Source organism: Musca domestica, unplaced genomic scaffold (assembly GCF_030504385.1).
Source record: "Musca domestica strain aabys unplaced genomic scaffold, Musca_domestica.polishedcontigs.V.1.1 78, whole genome shotgun sequence".
Taxonomy (NCBI): Eukaryota; Metazoa; Arthropoda; class Insecta; order Diptera; family Muscidae; genus Musca; species Musca domestica.
The window spans coordinates 2,263,769-2,281,275 of record NW_026712403.1 but is presented as its reverse complement, the minus strand read 5'-3'; the positions used below and the strand labels follow the sequence as shown (position 1 = coordinate 2,281,275).

At 32.6% G+C, this 17,507-nt stretch overlaps 5 protein-coding genes across 5 annotated transcripts; 4 read left to right on the top strand and 1 right to left on the bottom strand.

Annotated features, from left to right (window-relative positions):
* Positions 1 to 5,834: 5,834 nt before the first annotated feature.
* LOC131800595 (protein YIPF5 homolog) lies at positions 5,835 to 7,492 on the top strand. Its single transcript, XM_059130647.1, has 5 exons — positions 5,835 to 6,094; positions 6,152 to 6,395; positions 6,722 to 6,832; positions 6,909 to 7,093; positions 7,226 to 7,492. The coding sequence occupies exons 1-5, from the start codon at positions 6,009 to 6,011 to the stop codon at positions 7,386 to 7,388; spliced, it is 789 nt and encodes a 262-aa protein (XP_058986630.1). The 5' UTR covers positions 5,835 to 6,008; the 3' UTR covers positions 7,389 to 7,492.
* Positions 7,493 to 7,565: 73 nt separating this feature from the next.
* On the bottom strand, positions 7,566 to 8,586 carry LOC131806509 (INO80 complex subunit C-like). The gene is made up of 2 exons (XM_059130649.1): positions 8,072 to 8,586; positions 7,566 to 8,003 (listed from the first exon to the last, which is right to left on the bottom strand). Exons 1-2 carry the CDS (start codon positions 8,370 to 8,372, stop codon positions 7,804 to 7,806), a joined length of 501 nt encoding a protein of 166 aa, XP_058986632.1. The 5' UTR covers positions 8,373 to 8,586; the 3' UTR covers positions 7,566 to 7,803.
* A 256-nt stretch (positions 8,587 to 8,842) lies between these two features.
* Positions 8,843 to 9,788, top strand: LOC131806508 (rhythmically expressed gene 2 protein-like). Its single transcript, XM_059130648.1, has one exon. It carries the CDS (start codon positions 8,978 to 8,980, stop codon positions 9,740 to 9,742), a length of 765 nt encoding a protein of 254 aa, XP_058986631.1. The 5' UTR covers positions 8,843 to 8,977; the 3' UTR covers positions 9,743 to 9,788.
* Positions 9,789 to 12,460: 2,672 nt separating this feature from the next.
* LOC131806495 (large ribosomal subunit protein eL30-like) lies at positions 12,461 to 13,589 on the top strand. The gene is made up of 4 exons (XM_059130629.1): positions 12,461 to 12,548; positions 12,624 to 12,690; positions 12,760 to 12,905; positions 13,367 to 13,589. Exons 2-4 carry the CDS (start codon positions 12,670 to 12,672, stop codon positions 13,533 to 13,535), a joined length of 336 nt encoding a protein of 111 aa, XP_058986612.1. The 5' UTR covers positions 12,461 to 12,548; positions 12,624 to 12,669; the 3' UTR covers positions 13,536 to 13,589.
* Positions 13,590 to 15,366: 1,777 nt separating this feature from the next.
* Positions 15,367 to 17,174, top strand: LOC131806498 (zinc finger protein 501-like). The gene is made up of 2 exons (XM_059130635.1): positions 15,367 to 15,560; positions 15,625 to 17,174. Exons 1-2 carry the CDS (start codon positions 15,438 to 15,440, stop codon positions 17,005 to 17,007), a joined length of 1,506 nt encoding a protein of 501 aa, XP_058986618.1. The 5' UTR covers positions 15,367 to 15,437; the 3' UTR covers positions 17,008 to 17,174.
* The last annotated feature ends 333 nt before the right edge of the window (positions 17,175 to 17,507 follow it).

Below are 17,507 nucleotides of genomic sequence, written 5' to 3'. Positions count from 1 at the left end.
ATCATTGAATAGAAACCGTCCACTGTCCTAGATGTACGTACAATTCTATAAAAGGTATGTACGGTAACCCAACATTTTGTGGTGCGATGACTCATAAGTTCTGTAAATAAGAGCGAGTAACACAATTGATTGAAAGTTTGCATAATTTTACTGGAAAAACTTACTCATTAAAATTTATCCGGTAACATCAACAAAAATAGCTGCATTCTGGCGGATGAAAATATATTTCCAAATTTCTGTACTATACCATTAATACTTATTTTTTTATTTTTCGCTACTAATTTATGTGACATATTTTTAGCTATTATTTGTGATCACTTTTTTAAAACGCCCCTAACTCCTTAAATATTGAGTTTTCGGCGTTTTTAGCTATTAGTTGTGATAAATTTTGTAAGGAGGAATTAATTTTCGATAACTTTTTGGATAATATTTGGACGTGAGAGAGAACATTTCCTCAGTAAATGTTACTAGAAAAGTTATCGTACATTACTCAGTTTGTTTTTAATTTGCGGTAGAGCGTTAAAATACAACACTGTTGTCAGCTACAAGTGGCGGCCAAAAATGGCAACAATGTTGTCACGATTTAAACTTTGATTTGTTTCACCCTTAAAGGCATTATCGTATGTGTTGTGACTTTTATTACCCAAGTGTATTTCTGTATGTATGTCAAAATTGCAATTTCTCATAATTTTTACTATCACACATTTGCATTGTTTTTTATGCCCCTTGATTACATTGTGATTGTATTGGAGCTTATAAAAAATCATAATACTTTGTAAATGAATTTTTACCGCAAATTTATGGTCTGGTCCAGAATTGCAAGTGTGTAAAAGTTTTTTCTATGATATCGGAAAAATTAGATGCAAAATTAGATTCATACAGGTTCTGACACAAACCATGAATTTTTTTTATATTTTTACACAACAAACCCAAAACACGTTTGAATTAATTATATATTTCCGATAGATTTTTGTGATCAAAAAAGTACGCACGTACTTTACTCATGTATTTCACAACCGAAATGTCGTCCATGTATTACTTGTATTACTACATATGGAAAATTGGATATTACATATGTAAAAAACATTTGGTATGATAGGGTCTTACGATCTACCAATAGAAATAATAATAATAATAATAATAATAATAATAATAATAATAATAATAATAATGATAACAATAATAATAATAATAGTAATAATAACAATAATAATAATAACAATAATAATAATAATAATAATAATAACAATAAGAATAATAATAATAATAGCATATTGTTATCGGAAGTGTCTGTTAGCACAAAATCGGTTAAAGAAAGAATCTTTGACAGTTATTTTACTGAGAGTTGACAAATTCTTACCAGACAAATTAGTCTTTTTCTTCTTTAAAGCTAAATGCTGAAATCATTAAATTACATAACATTTGGTGATACCGTAGGGAGGAAGCAGTACCCATGGTCAATTCCAAATTTCGAATTTGAAATAATTCTGGTGAAAAGTGTTGATAAAATGGTCTAAATAGCGAATATATGGGAACTATATAATGTCGTGGACCTGTACATGAAATTTTCTGACATTACCATGGTACACCAAGGTAATCTCATGGTACAATAAGGAGGAGAACTGCTTCGTAAAACTGCAGAATTACAGCCCTGAGGCTATGCCCTGTCAAATTAGCATGCAAACAAGTTGTTTTCACTTATTCCATAATTTTCCTCATTTTTAAAATCAAGTAAAAAGCGCAAAAAATGAATGAAATGCCTGGATTTTTTTTTCAAAAATATGATCTAAATTGTTCGATCTCTCAATTGCATGGAAAAAAAACTTGCGAATAGCTTCAGAGACCGTCCCGCAATGTACGCGTCTTCGCGTCTTGATTATGAAAGTATTTTGTTTTTATTTTTCAGAAAAAAAAATTGTAATCAGCTAGTAGCTCTACCTATTGTATTATGGGTAATCTCATGCTATCTTACGATATCATTTTTTTTATTTTTTGTTCCTTCATTGTCATGTGTATATTTTGTAGTTCTTCCTTAAGTATTAACGTACCGCTGGTAAGAAATTTACATTTATTTTCCAACGAATATTTTTTGATTGCCATCTCTTATTTTCAGAAAATTGTCAGCGTAAGATTTCGTTTTATAATCTGAAAGTTTTGGCAAGCTTTTTTCAGCTTGGATCTCGGGGGGTTTTATCCTTAAAGGGGGGATTTAAGTAAAACATAATTCGAGGCCTAGACAAGAACTAACATCACCGAAAACGTTTGCTTAAGATGAAGCGGTTGAAATCTTTATCTTTATATGTTTAAGTCCAAGAACAGATAATTAAACGTACAGTATTCCTAAGATATGGAACGTATATGATTTTATGTGAAAATAAATGATTATTTATTATTTTTGTAAAATCTGCCACTCAAACGAAAATATTTAAGATATGAAAATAGATTTTATTTAAAAAATGACAAGGTCGAGTTCGTGCATGGTAGAATTAAGAAGGTAAAGTCATACCATCATATGTTTACAATTTTTTCAAAATTATTCATTTGACAATATCTCATTGTCAAAATTTATATTTATAAATCCATTGCACATTCACAAAACGGAGATGGGAACCTGCTTTCCATGCAGTAAAATTTGGCAAGCTAAATTACAGAAAATGCAAAGATAAGAATGCTTTTTTGAAATTACCTTCTTAATTTTACCATGATTTCGTCCGAAAAGAGCTGTCATATTAAATTTAGCAAATGAATTTACATTTATTGTTTTGCCATGGTTCTAACATATATACGGGATTTTTAAGCCCACTAAGTGCAACCCTATTAAACCTGGAATTTTAATGAAAATTCCATAGATATGTGTCCAAAAGGATTTTTATACAACCTAGTACTATTAAAAACCCTTATATTTATATGAATAAATTATAACGCATGTACGGGCTAAACATTTGTCATGTTCTTTTTTTTCTGCGCAAATGGTCACAAACAATCCAGCATTTTATAAGATCATAAGAATGCAACAGTTCTACAAAAAAAAGCACACAAACAACTTGTGTCGGCATACAATAGCCCATTGCTTAAAATTTATGACTCTGTTTTGTTGATCGTGGTGTTGTTGCTTGTTAAAGGTGACTCCTCATTCATAACGTCTAGTAACGGACGCTTCCCTTGTCCCAAGTCAGCTAACTACGAGCAAAGATTAACGACTTGACGGCAGGCCACAGGTACCAGCGGGCGCACGCACACACACAGAACCCATTTGTTCTGCTGGTTTGCACCAAAAAAACTTTGGGAATTGTTATCATCGTGGGCAACTGATGTGGAAAATTTGTGTTAAGTGTTTGTGGTGATTTTGAAATGAGAGAGCGAGAGAGAGAGATTAAACGTGCCCTTGATGCCTGTCTGCATTTCTAATCAAGAATGTATGTAGTGCATGTAAGTGTACAGTATTTCTATGTCGATATGTATGTTCGTTCATATGGACATATGAATATACATGTCCAATGGTCACAAGTACTTGCCCCATTCACCCAAAAGTTCCAAATTTTCAAGTGGCTTTTCTTTGAAAATCAATTGAAATGTTATGTGTTGGCCTTAACTGACATTTCCACAAAATTTGTTTCGTGCAGACATGTGTACACATATACATGCATCTGCATAAAATCTAATAGAGTGACAGTCCACTCATAAATTGTAACATGATATTATTAGAAAATTTCATGTTTGGTCGTGTCATTGGTTTATGATTGTTTGGCACTCTCTTGAATGACAGAGGCATCGCCAGCTTGTTGAGGTATTGAATAATGACAACATATGGGTTAAAACCCCAAAGCATCACAGAATGGATTGGATTTTCCAGTTTATTCCATTTTGAAGATAAGGTCTAATTTTACTGTGCTAAGTAAAGGTGAAAGTACATAAAAGGCTTTTTTGACTGGTTAAAGTCATCGGCTAGTTTCTTCGTAGAAGTTTTAGGTTCAATTAGTTCGATTTCAGCCCTTTGTTCTTGATGTTTTCCGAAGAAGCCAGTCAGAAAAGCATTTCATGTATTCTCACCTTTAATATCCCGATAAAAGCCATTTTTATAAACAACAATATATTTTTAATATAGATTTTTTGGTGGCAATTATTTTGTATTCATATCGGAAGCCCAAACCAATATAAATCATTAATTTATTTTATATAAAAACACACACAAATACATACATACGAGTTATGATCCCATGCATGCCTATGAAACTCGAAGTCATTGTTGACATTCATTAATTAACCACATAAATGAGCTGTACAGCGCTTGAATGAGTTTACACAAATATCTCTTCGCTTTTTGATATTTCAAGGATATTCAGGTAGAAATTTAATGCTTCGATATCAGGTAGGTAATGTTTTGTTAGTCATAAATTAGATTGTTTCAAGAAATAAACAATGATTTAGACGATATGGAAACGGTATTCCTTTGTCTTATCTTAGAAAAAAATAACACATACACACATGTGGATAATACACGCAGTCTATTGAAACAGCACATTTGTGTATGAAATCAAATCCTTTTCCCAATTTTTTGTTTATAAAACCCGAAAAGGTAGATATTTCGTAGAAATTGTAAATAGAAAATTTGTTGTCATTTTCATGGCCTTGTTTATTTAGGTTGTACATTTCACGTCGTTGTGTTTGTCTTAATGACTTCCTATCACGTGTGACCTGTGCTAAAAATATGTACAGTGACTCAAGAAAAAAAAAATACATTTTTATAAATGTAAATAACAATTTGTTTAAATCTTTGCGTTAAATCGCTTTAAATGACTTAGCAATTCAATTGAAAATTACGATGAACATTTTTTCATACACAAACATTACCATTTTGTCTACCCTATTTATTGTCCTTGCAGTTGTATCATGGTAGAAGAATACAGGTAGATGCATCAACGCTTGGAAACAATTTTCAGAAATTTAAATAATTTTTCATTCAACATTTTCAATTCCAAAATTGATTTGACAGTTCACTGGATGGACTCATAAGATGTGGGTACATAAAAAGCATCATGGCTAGGCATATTAATGTCAAATTATAATGAAAAACGATGACAGGATTCGAGTGTCACTCTAGCATCTCTTCATGATGTGTCACAAAATATATCATGCGAAAACTTCAAACTGCTTATGTACCCACACCTTTATTCTATGAAAATTTTTCATTTGATAAATATAACTCTGAAGATTTTTTTCAGGAACATATAACAATATGGTACATAAAGATTATGGATCTCTAAAAGGAATGCGAATCTGCTGCGATATCCATGTGTATTTCGGTGTGTATGTCAAAATTGCAATTTTACATATGACTCATAATTCCTGCTATCACACACTTGCATTAACTTTGTCATTCCGTTTGTAGCATCCCTAAATATTTGTCGTAGACCCCATAAAGTACATATATTCAAAATCACCATAAAATTCTAAGTCCATTTAACGATGTCAGTCTGTGTGTTGAAATCATGATACAGCCCACAGAATTTGAGCTTCAAAATTTGGGACAAAAATGTGTATTATGTCTAGAATTGTTGGTATAAATTAGATATATCGGTCCACGTTTTGGTATATATATTTTCGTGATTGTTAATAATCAACTATTAACAATAATATTGTTCTCAAGCTGTATTATAGTTTCATTTATTTTTAGTATGTTTGGTATATATTCAATCCCAAAACAATCTTGTGCACAATTATATATGAACCCGTTATTAGATTCTTAACATTTTTTTTGACATGCAATGTGTGAACTCCCTGAATGATACGAAATGACGCCGCTGATTCAGTAACATGCCGCCGACAAAGCAATTGCTAGCACTTTGTTATCCGTCACATAAATGCATAATTATAAGTCGACCTCGACATCCCTAAATCCAAATTCTTGTTTGCTTTCGTGGATTTCTGATTGAAATAGAAAAAAATAAAAAGGAAAACCTCCTTTTCCTAAGCTTAGTTTAAGGTGTTATTCTATAAACAATCACAAAATGGCTAATTTTGGTGGACCCAATGACTTCTACACGAGCGGTGATAATTCATACAACTTTGATATGCCGGAGTTCGAACAAGAATTGTAAGTTGTGGTTGCCATCATTCACACTATGTTATTTATAATGTATTTTTCTTACAGAAATTTTCAGAATTTTGAAAATACACCAACAAATGTACCCCCAAATTATGATATGAATTATCCCAATACCAACAACAGTGGCATGAGTTCATTTTACGATCCAAATGCCTATGCACCAAATCCATACGATCAAAACGATAAGGGCTTTAAAGCTGGAGGCGGTGGCAATACCGGAAATGAGTTTGAAGATGAACCTCCATTATTGGAGGAGTTGGGCATAAACCCTAACCATATCTTTCAAAAGGTAAATTTGAATATAGAAAACATGTAAAGGGATCTCGGACCTAGACCTTAGATATGATGAATCATTGTTGGACAGCTCCTTTTGTTTACAGTAATGTTATATGATCCTTTATTGTATTGTTTGTATTGTGTATTGTTTCCATTAGATTCTTCTTAACGAATTTAAATAATGCCTAAATTGACTTAGAAAATTGCAATTGCATTATTATCCAGGATCTTATTTAATATTTTAAGAAACCGACAATTTTCTAAACTTTGTTTTTTTTTTTTTTTTTGATTACGTGGTTTTTATTGTTTAGTATTTACTTAATTTTTTCTTATTGACAGACATTGGCTGTTTTGAATCCCATGCGTGGAGCCGATCAACAAATACTTCAGGATACTGACATGGCTGGACCATTAGTCTTCTGTTTAGCATTGGGTGGATTTTTACTTTTGGTAAGTGCCTCGCTAGAGATCAACAATGAAACAAATTTAATAAATAAAAATTTTCCACATTAAATTTTCCTTTCAGAGTGGCAAAGTGACATTTTCTTATATTTATGGCATTGGAGTTATGGGTAGTATTGCATTCTATTGTTTGCTAAGCCTTATGGCTTCACAAGCAAACGTAACATTTGGTGCAGTTGTCTCAGTGTTGGGTTATTGTTTACTACCCATGGTGGTGTTATCAGGGGTTAATGTCTTGATAACGATACAGTAAGTAAATACAGTAAAATTTTAATTTAAGCCCTAGTTTAAAAGAGTGGCGCGATGTCAAATAGATAATTCTGGACATGTGCTAACAAATTGACGAAGAATTATTTATTAATATATATTTTACATTTTCAGAGGAACAATCGGTTTAATTGTTGCTGGCGTGTGCATACTATGGTGCTCGTTGTCAGCATCTAAGCTTTTTGTTACAGCCTACTCAATGGATCATCAACAAGTTTTGATCGCCTATCCCTGTGCCCTATTGTATGGAGTCTTTGCTTTAATTACCATTTTTTAATCCATTAAATCAACGAGAATGTTATTTGTGTACTCTATGTTTCATAAATTTAGTTTAATATTATTTCATTTAATACAACAAAATAAAAGATAATCGAAAAATTATTTCAATTATTTTCAAATTAAGACAACAGTAAATGGTATTGTTCAGTTAAATTTCAAAACCTAAGAAAAAAACAATCGAAAAATGTTGTTGCTACATACCTATATAGGACAAATTACTTTCAATTTTCAATATGCATTAATAAATGCCATTAAAAATTTAGTTGAAGATCAGAGAAATGTTGTGAATGAAATGTCCTAAATTGTTGAAGCCAAAGGCTCACTAGATAATGGATTTTGCTTCTGTTTGGAAAATACTTAAATTCTTTTTTATTACGCCTTACTGCCTATTCTAATAGTAATATATTTTATTATTAACCGACAATATTAGTAGCACCTCTGAGTGCTAAATATCCTTGTATAATATCGGATGGTAACGTTCTTATGATACGAAATTCCTCCGCATTGTGATAATGTAGCTTTGTTTGTGGGTCAGTATAAGGTGCTTCCAAGCCGGAAATATCGGAATACTTCTTGGCAGGTTTTAACGATGGTGGCGCATTGAGAGAATTATCTGTAATCCACAACAAGTATATACATATATATCATAATATCTAGTCAATTGGCACATTTTATACATACACAAAACAACATCATCCGGCCATGGTAATGATCTTTCTTGTGTAACAATTTGTTTTAAGGATTTCCAAACAAACTTTTTACCACCAGGTTCAATGTAACTGAATTTGGGATTTTTACAAGAGATTTTGGGACGTTTCGCAGTAACAGCTGTGGTTGGTGACGAAGCATCTGATGTGGTCTTGGTTATATTTACATCCTTCGTTTTGCCCTCCTTATCGTCAGATGCCACATCTTCCTTAGTTGGTGTTATGGATACCGTACTAGATTTAGACTTCTTACACGGAACCTCTTCTCCATCCATTGTCCAGTTGTTAGTACCTCTTCGCTAAGAAATCAGCAACTACTACCTTCGACATCCGGCAATACGATCAGATATATATATATTTTTAGTTATGATCTTTCAATAGGCTTTATTTTGATGACAATTTTGACAAAAATACTAATAAATGCACAAACAGCAAATTAGCGAGTACTCCTATTGTTTAGGGCATAAACTGAGCGACACTACACTGAACTGCATGTACAGCTGTTTCTATGCTATGTAAAAACGACCACAGTTGTAAAATAGGGACATACAGTTCTGATGGAAATATCAAATGAGTTGTTGTTTTGGGAAAGGATACTTGTTGATATACTTATTAAAAATTAATTATTTTATGACACGATCTGCATGATTAGGAAAAGGGGAGTACTTTTAATGCAACCATTTTTCTAAATCTTCCGAAATGTAGTGTCAATTTGATGCGACTTCTACCGCTCATTTTTGCGTCGAGTAATCAATTAGGCAAATTTAGACTTACGAACACCTACCTAAAGGTAAACAAACATAATTGGACATATGGGGAAGAAGGAGAGTAAAGGATTTCATAATACTTAAAGCCAGAGCGGGGGAAAATAATCAAAATAATGTCCAATACGACGAGATTAATAGACAACTTAAAACGTTTTCGTTTGGTAACATTCGACATCACCGATACATTGGTACGTTTTAGTAAACCACCTGCAGTGCAATATGCCAAAACAGCTGCTCAACTGGGAGTCACCGACATAGACCAAAGTGCCATGGAGGCGTGTTTCAAACGCGAATTCAAAGCTATGAAGAAAATGCATCCGAACTGGGGTTACAATACGCCAAATTTCACCTGGCAAGAATGGTGGACGTCTCTTGTAAAAAATATTTTTCTATGCGTTAAGCCGGACATCGACCCTAAAAAACTACAAGAAGTTGCAAACACACTAGTTCGAATCTATCGTACAAAGGAGTGTTATAGTCACATAGATGGCGGAGTTGAACTAATTGATAAGGTGCGAAATAGTGGCAAGAAAGTCGGTGTAATATCCAATTTTGACCCCAGCCTAAGGCAGGTGTTAAAAGAGGTAAATTTGGATGAGAAATTTGACTTTATAATGACATCGTATGACGTGGGTTTTGAAAAGCCACATAAGAAAATTTATGACGCCTGCTTAAATAAATGCAATATACAATCCAATGAGGCATTACATATTGGAAATATGTACACCATGGATTATGAGGGAGCACGTAACGCTGGCTGGAGCAGCATTCTGATAACGACGAACGAAGAAGATCTCGAAAGAACACAACCCACACAAGGTTATCGTAATATTAAAGATTTATTAAATGCCTTAGATAATGACGGCATTAAATGGTAGCTTATTAAGATAACCTTTTTGGATTTTTCTTTAGTTGTATGCAATGGTACATGTTCACATATATTATGATATTTAAGAAACATTTTAGTATTTTGTGTATATTCGATTTAATATAAATAGGTACAAAACAATATAATAAACAAATAGAAAAATGTATTAGAATTTCTAAGAAATATTGCATGCAGACTTTTAATTAACTGATAAGTTAAATGGTTAAAAAAGATGTAAAGTAAAGTGTCCAGGTCAAACATTGCAACCTTCCAATTGCAATTTTTTTGCGTCCTAACATATACGTGTACTCTGTTCCAAAACCTGTAAGAATCTGCTAGTTTTGCAATTTCCTTACATATTATGATGAAAAATCGGTTATCGTAGTAACAAGTTTTACATTCTTGCAGTTCTGGAACAGAGAAATGTTTTTAATAATATTGAAATTGCAAAAATATTGATATACTGTAAAATTGAAAAGAAATTTCCAAAAACAAAATAACTTTTTGCGTTTATAGTAAATTCGAAGCTGTTTGTGCCGTGTTAAAAACACGTTTTTTTATATAAAAATGAGAAATGTTAATGAAATTTATGTAATAAAATAAAAGCAGCATGTTCTGTTTCCGTATATCGCAGTGCTATACACAAAACGGATAAATTAAGGTTGCTTTTAATAAAATATTGCTCTGTTCCAATGAATAACTTATTTTTCACTACAAAAATTACAATTTTGATTTCAGTTCCCCAACAATTAAAAAGTATAATGCATTCATTGTTACAAACAGCCTTTTTTCTAGGGTTTACCGCAATATTTGAACGTAAGAGTGAAATTTTCTCAGGGAACTTTACTAGGTAATTTTTACATACCTATTGGCTTTCTATTTTGGATTACATTTTGTGAAAACCCCAAACTTTCCATTCATGTTTTCTAGTTCATCCCCAATAAACGAAATTGGTGGAAATGTTTAAAATAAACAATATAAGCGTACTATAAAAACATATTTGAAACAATAAGACTCTAGTACATAGTTGCATTTTCCCTTGCTCCTATGAATTTGAACAAACTCTCTGGTTAAGCTTTGGTTGTAAATATAAATGATTATTCCATGTGAATTTAAATCTATTTTAGTTTATTTTTATTAAGTTTTTTTTGACGGGTTTAGAGCGACACAAAAATAATATTTGGGAGGTTGCTTTAATCTACCTTTATTTTCGTGTCATACTTGGCAAAAATGTATTATTTTTTATCTTGGCAACATATGCCTACTTTTTACCACCATATTTAATGAAACTGAATTTGGGATTGTTACAATAAATTTTTGAGTGTTTGCAGTATTGGTTGTGATTGATCATATCGACCTTATTTGGTTTTATAGATAAAATGGATTTGTTCCCTACATTTTAAAAAGGTAAAATATGCCACAATAGCAAAGTGAAAAAAAAAACGCCTTTTCTTTGAATTTGAGATAAAATAATCGCTTTATTCCTTTTCTTTTCAATATGGATAAAGTTTTCAAAAAAAGGATTATGATATTTCCTTGAATTGTGCAGTTATTGCATGGCATAAGAACACATGTAGTCGCATCGACACATCTGCTAGGAAATGAACTGTCAAACCGATTTTGGAATTGAAAATGTTGAATGAAAAATTATTGAAATTTGACAAAAATTTTTAAAATGCATATTATAAATAACAACCTCCGATTTGCGTCGTATAAGAAAACTTATTTTTAACAAAACATTTTAAAAATGCGATGATGCATATTCATGTATTCTTCTACCATGAGTTATTGGTCTGTTCCAGAATGGCAAGAATGTAAAACTTTTTGCTATGATAATCGATTTTCTCTTTGAAATATCAAAAAATAATAATAATAATAATAATAATAAAATAAATTAAAATTAGTATATTTTTGCAGGTTCTGGAACAGAGCATACATGTTCATTTTTTTTTTTTGTTTTGAAATTTGTCCAATTGTAATATTTTTTCAAAAACACATGTTCTCAATAAAAATGTCAAGTAGAGCTACCAGCTGATTGAAATTTTTTCTGGGAGTGCCAAACTTCTATCAATTTTGTTCATGTGTTGATTGTTTTGAAAAATAAAAACATTTTTTTTCAAAATCAATGATGGGAAGAGGGGTACATATCGGAGCGCATATTAAATAAATTTATCGGTTTTGGCATGGAATTGAAAGATTGAACAGTTTGTATCATTTTTAAAAAGAAAATCCACGTATTTCATACATCTTTTGTGCTTTTTACTCATTTTAAAAATATTAAATAAATGAAAACCTGTTTGCATCTGATTTGAATAATTCTGACAGGAAGCGGGCATAACATTAGCTGGGACAATGAACTGTCATGCCTATTTTGGAATTGAAAATATTGAATGAAAAATTGTTTAAATTTGCAAAAATTGTTTAAAACCCTCCGAAGGAAGCGCTATAAAAAAAATAAAAATCTACTTATATTTGAAGAGACATTTCAAATTTTTTGACATATTAATGTTCTTAAGCGTTGATGCATCTATTCCTACACAAATTTTATGAAAGTATGCATTCTTTCAAATTTGAATTTGTTCAAATCATTTAAAGAAACTATCAAACGAAATCTCATATTATTCCATGGAAACGTGTAAGCGCATATTATCATTTAAAATATAGAACGTATGTACGTCATGCATAACGTCGCGCGTCAATTTTGGCAAATTGGAATGGACTGTCAAACAAAAATCAACACTGTGCGTTATTTTGACAATTTATACTTCCGTTGCCGAGGCACTATTTCTTTCTTTTTCCAGTATCCGTCGTTGGAGGTGGGTGCATTTTTTTTACTAAACAATGTATTTGTTTTATTATATATTAAATAATGAATTATTTTTTCTTAATAGAACTGTCATTGATTTTATATCAATTAAAACATAAGAACTAATCAACATGGTTGCCGTCAAGAAGACTGTAAGTTTTTACTCTACACGTGTTTTTATGAGAATTGTCTAACCCCTTATTTATTTCATACGATTACAGAAAAAGGCTTTGGATTCCATCAACTCCAAATTGGCTTTGGTGATGAAATCTGGCAAATTCTGCTTGGGTTACAAACAAACCTTGAAGACTTTGCGTCAAGGCAAAGCTAAATTGGTACTCATTGCCACCAACACTCCTGCCTTGAGGTGAGAAATTTGGATAGTGGATCAAAGACTTGATTGCCAAGTTATTTGGAACAAAATCACTACTTACCTAAGTGCAATTGTGCTGCGGGAACCATATGGAGTCTTGCGAGACTGAGAAGTATGATTCCTCATAAAGCAAATGCAGTTGTAGTTGTTGCTGAGGCACTCTCTGTTAATGCGTGTGCAGAATTGTACAAGATACTATTCAAAAGCATCTTCGAAATGTGTTACAAGACTTCATCGGGTTCCTGTTGCGTTAATTGTATAGAAGTAAGTTGTTGTTTGAGTTTCAAACGAAGACAATTATCATTTTTTTATGATGAATGTATTATGCAGACAATGTTATGTTGAAACATATTTTACTAGAGACTCTTTCTGATGAAAAATTAAAAACATCTATAAGCTTTGCCATTTGCAAGCCATGTAAAAATAACGAATATATTATTTTTTTTCCTTTATAGAAAATCTGAAATTGAATACTACGCCATGTTGGCCAAGACTGAAGTTCAACACTACAGTGGTACCAATATCGATTTGGGTACTGCCTGCGGTAAATACTTCCGTGTGTGCACCATGTCCATCACCGATGCTGGCGATTCCGATATTATCCGTACTGTCGGTGAAAACTAAATTTGTGGACTAGTTTTTATATAAATAAAATCTACAAAGTTATTTTGTAAAATATATGTGTGTGTTTACATTCGGGGTATTAATATTTATGAACGTAGTACGGCGTAGGTTTGTGTGTAGTCTCTCTCGGACCGATCAGAACATTTTACCACAGATTCCCCTCGGGGTCTTGAGCACAGCGGTATACATTTCCAGGGAAGTTATAGGTCTCTGAAGTCCCCTTAGTGTCTGGTGTATTTCCAGTCTTTAAAAGACCAGCCAGGCAAAATGGGTAACGATGTGTGAACCTCTAGTGCCGCAAATTACAAACCCTGGCCACCTACTGAAGACTTTAAATGTTAAAAGGAGGTTCGGTCGCGTTGTCTGTGCTCAGGTCTGTATATAGGTGGTCTATTAACCATATCGCATTGGTTGCTCTTAAACACTGTAAATATCCCAGACACTAGTAGAGCTTTACATCATCGTACTTAGAAATCCAAGGGGTTCCTGTGGTAAAATTTTTAAAATGATCGGTTGTTTTTAATTATATTTCGCCAAAGTATAAAATTCGGAGTCAAAAAATTCACGATTGAGTTTAAATTATAATATGCCACATATTTATACCAAACAACTCTTTATGTACATCGGTATTTTTAGGAAGAAATTTGAGTTTACACCAAGCTGGCTTAAAGTTTTTACCAGGGGTAGCCTAGTTAATTCTGCTTACAACGGTATAAATTAAGGTGAGGGTATATAAGCAGCTTGAAGCCTTCGCATGGCATATTTTGTGACATATCATAAAGTGATACCAGACGCACTCGAATCCTGCTGTCGTCTGCCGTTATAATTTGACATTAATATGCCTAGCCATGATGACATGCTGCTTATGTATCCTTTAGTTTGAAATCCATACTTCTCTAGATTGAGATGGTTTGGTGTAACCCCCATATAATGGTATCTTCCGATATGTGGTATTTTGATGATTTTAGGACATTATTCACCGGAATTGTTTCAAATTTGGATAGGTTCTACAGGCAAAAACATTGAATTGTTATTATTGTATGGTATTTGAAGTTCTTAATGGATAGTACAGCCTATGTCAGAAAATTGTTCGTGCAGGTCCACGTTTTGGTATAGTTCCCATATAATGTTACCTCCGTATATTCGGTATTTTGTTTTTTTTTTCAAGTTTCGCATTTGAATATTGTAATAGCTTATGACAAATGTTGCCTATGCAGGTCCACGTAGTCGTATAGACCCTAATATAACGGCAACATTCGGTATTTTAAGATTTTAACAGAATTTTTAACGATTTTTTTTATTCAAAGTTCGGTCCGGCCGAACATACAGCTTTTTTACTTGTTTTTATCATATACAGAACCTAAAGAATATTCATACAATGTCCTATCTTTGGACTTTCTTCTACAAACACACGCAATTGTAATACCCAAATAATACCATAATACCCATATCTTTAATCGGAAATGGATTAAGACTAGTTCTGATATGAAGTATAATCGATATTCAAATAAAGATAAATATATCCCATCCCCTTTTGTATGCTGCATATAAACGCATAAATATACAAGATCTTGAAGCACAGAGTGGTGGAGTTTGTATACTATACTCTTCCATGAGAGTTATTTAGCTTTCATACTGCTTTTCTTAGCCAGCTGGAAAAGATTAGCACATGAATGAGCAAACTATGTTGATGTCAATGTTTGACCTACTTAGGATTACTCCGACGTTACAATGTAACCCTTAAATGGAAAATGTTATGTTTACAATAATATTCCCACCCCTTCACTGCAAAACAAACATGCGCAGTAATGTTTAGTTTTAACCCAATTTAATTTTTACAGTAAAATTTATTTATTAATCTCAACGAAGTCAATTATTTTTAAGAAATCTAAATAAAAAAACATGTCCGAGGAAAAATTTTGCTGTCTATGTGTTACTTTATCTTCGGCGTATAAAGAGTTGTTCCATAAAAGTGGTGGAGAAACTGCCTTTTATGATATTACATCTAAATACTTCGATCCAGTGGTATGTTCCTATGGGCCTTATTACTTTAGTAACTTGCCAAATAATCTGTAATTATAATTGATAGCTTTTAAATGCGGAGGATGACAAAGAATCCAATGTTGTTTGTCTTGCATGCTGGAATACAATAAATGATTTCTACGAATTCCAAAATGTCATACAAAACGCACATAAGGATTTACAAGAAAGTCTTAGGGAAATCGCAAGAGAGGCTCTAAATGATGAATGTGAAAATGACCTAGAAGAAAACAACTTGGACAGTCAAACAATTGAAAATGGCACAGCAAATGAAGGGCAAATGGATGACTCTAAAGAAGATGAATGTTGCTTAGGAATCGATGACGATAAAGTGTCGCTGCAATTAAAAAGAAAACAGAGTCTCAGGAAGAATACAATATCAAAAAAAGAAAAGCAAAATCGGAAAATTGAAAAAGAAAACATAGAGCATGATGCAGAAGATTCCAATTCAAATGAAGAGTTGAATATAGATGAAATAATTGCCAAGTGGAAACCAGCATTGGAATGTGTAATATGTTCCATTACTACAACCACATTTGGACTGCTGCGAACACATTTTCGTATACACCATCCGGGTCAGAAATGCTATATTACTTGCTGCGAACGCAAATTTTCCAAGCGGTGTGATGTCTATGAACACATACAGCTACATCTTGATCCCAGCACATTTAAGTGTAAAGTTTGTGGCAAATGCAGCACAAATAGTCGCAACTTGGCCAAACATATGCGTGACTTACATTCCGAAAGGGGAAAAATTAGACCATTTGAATGTGGTGTATGTCAAAAATGTTTCCCGAACAAAACAAAGTTGCGTATACACATGGATGTGCACAAGACCGAACGTGAGTACGCCTGTAGCATATGTGGCAAGGGATTTTCGACGGAACAACGTAAAAAAGTACACGAAAATCTAGTGCATAACGTCGACAAAGTTTGCGAGCTATGCGGTAAGACTATACACGGCATATACGCTCTCAAACAACATCTATTGGAGCATCAGGGTGTTGAGAAACCTAAGTGGCCATGTGATCAATGTAGTGTCCAGCTTTATTCTCATACAAGTCTTAAACGCCACAAACAGTTTCGTCATAACGATGGATCAACCACACACATTTGTAGCGAGTGCGGTAAAAAATACCAATCCGAATGTGCTTTAAATAGTCATAAGCGATTAGTACATACCCTCGGACGAAAACACAAGTGCACAATTTGTGACAAATCTTTTAAACTTCCCAAAGTTTTGCGAGAACATATGGCATCACACGAGGGCAAAAATTTGTATCAATGTCCCCATTGTCCGAAAACATATCGAATGAGTTCTAATTTATATCATCATCGCAAGAAAGCGCATCCCGATGAATGTTCAAAAAGTAAAACTAATAAACCTGTTACAAGTACAACAAGTATTATAGAAACTGAAATTGTGAATTAGTAAAATTTGCTTTGTAAATTTTGTGGATAAAATTCCACAGACTAGTAAAAGTTTTTCTTTTCTTAATTATGAATATTTTGTTCCCTTAGAAATGAGTTTTCTAATAGTGAATTTTTTTAATAACTTCTCATATAATAAAGTACCTGTAAATCTCATACCCTATTTTAATGTTATATTAATTATATTTTATAGAACAATGTATAAAACAAAAATTCCCCATCAAAATATAATATGTGTTTTAAGCATTGAGTTCTTATATCACTACCTGAAAATAAATAGGATGTAAATGAAAAAAAAACTACAGAAATATTCATTACTACAAATTAGGCCATAGCTACCGACTAATTTTAAAAACTACTAAAAACAAGTTTAGGGTATGCCCGTTATCTCACTTTCGCAGTTGTGGAGGATACTCGGCACGGCCGGACTTAACTGCTTACTTATTTAAGAAATGTTTGAGTATTTAATGCCATTTGACTGTAACCTTACATCTGTCCGAA

Excerpts from the sequence above, each read along its gene's own strand:
- LOC131800595 (XM_059130647.1), top strand. The coding sequence starts at position 6,009 with ATGGCTAATTTTGGTGGACCCAATGACTTCTACACGAGCGGTGATAAT. Across the intron at positions 6,095-6,151 it reads CCGGAGTTCGAACAAGAATT|AAATTTTCAGAATTTTGAAA; the intron begins GTAAGTTGTGGT and ends TTTTTCTTACAG. Across the intron at positions 7,094-7,225 it reads AATGTCTTGATAACGATACA|AGGAACAATCGGTTTAATTG; the intron begins GTAAGTAAATAC and ends TTACATTTTCAG.
- LOC131806509 (XM_059130649.1), bottom strand. The coding sequence starts at position 8,372 with ATGGATGGAGAAGAGGTTCCGTGTAAGAAGTCTAAATCTAGTACGGTA. Across the intron at positions 8,004-8,071 it reads GCCGGATGATGTTGTTTTGT|ATAATTCTCTCAATGCGCCA; the intron begins GTATGTATAAAA and ends TGTGGATTACAG.
- LOC131806508 (XM_059130648.1), top strand. The coding sequence starts at position 8,978 with ATGTCCAATACGACGAGATTAATAGACAACTTAAAACGTTTTCGTTTG.
- LOC131806495 (XM_059130629.1), top strand. The coding sequence starts at position 12,670 with ATGGTTGCCGTCAAGAAGACT. Across the intron at positions 12,691-12,759 it reads TGGTTGCCGTCAAGAAGACT|AAAAAGGCTTTGGATTCCAT; the intron begins GTAAGTTTTTAC and ends ATACGATTACAG. Across the intron at positions 12,906-13,366 it reads ACCAACACTCCTGCCTTGAG|AAAATCTGAAATTGAATACT; the intron begins GTGAGAAATTTG and ends TTTCCTTTATAG.
- LOC131806498 (XM_059130635.1), top strand. The coding sequence starts at position 15,438 with ATGTCCGAGGAAAAATTTTGCTGTCTATGTGTTACTTTATCTTCGGCG. Across the intron at positions 15,561-15,624 it reads CTAAATACTTCGATCCAGTG|CTTTTAAATGCGGAGGATGA; the intron begins GTATGTTCCTAT and ends TATAATTGATAG.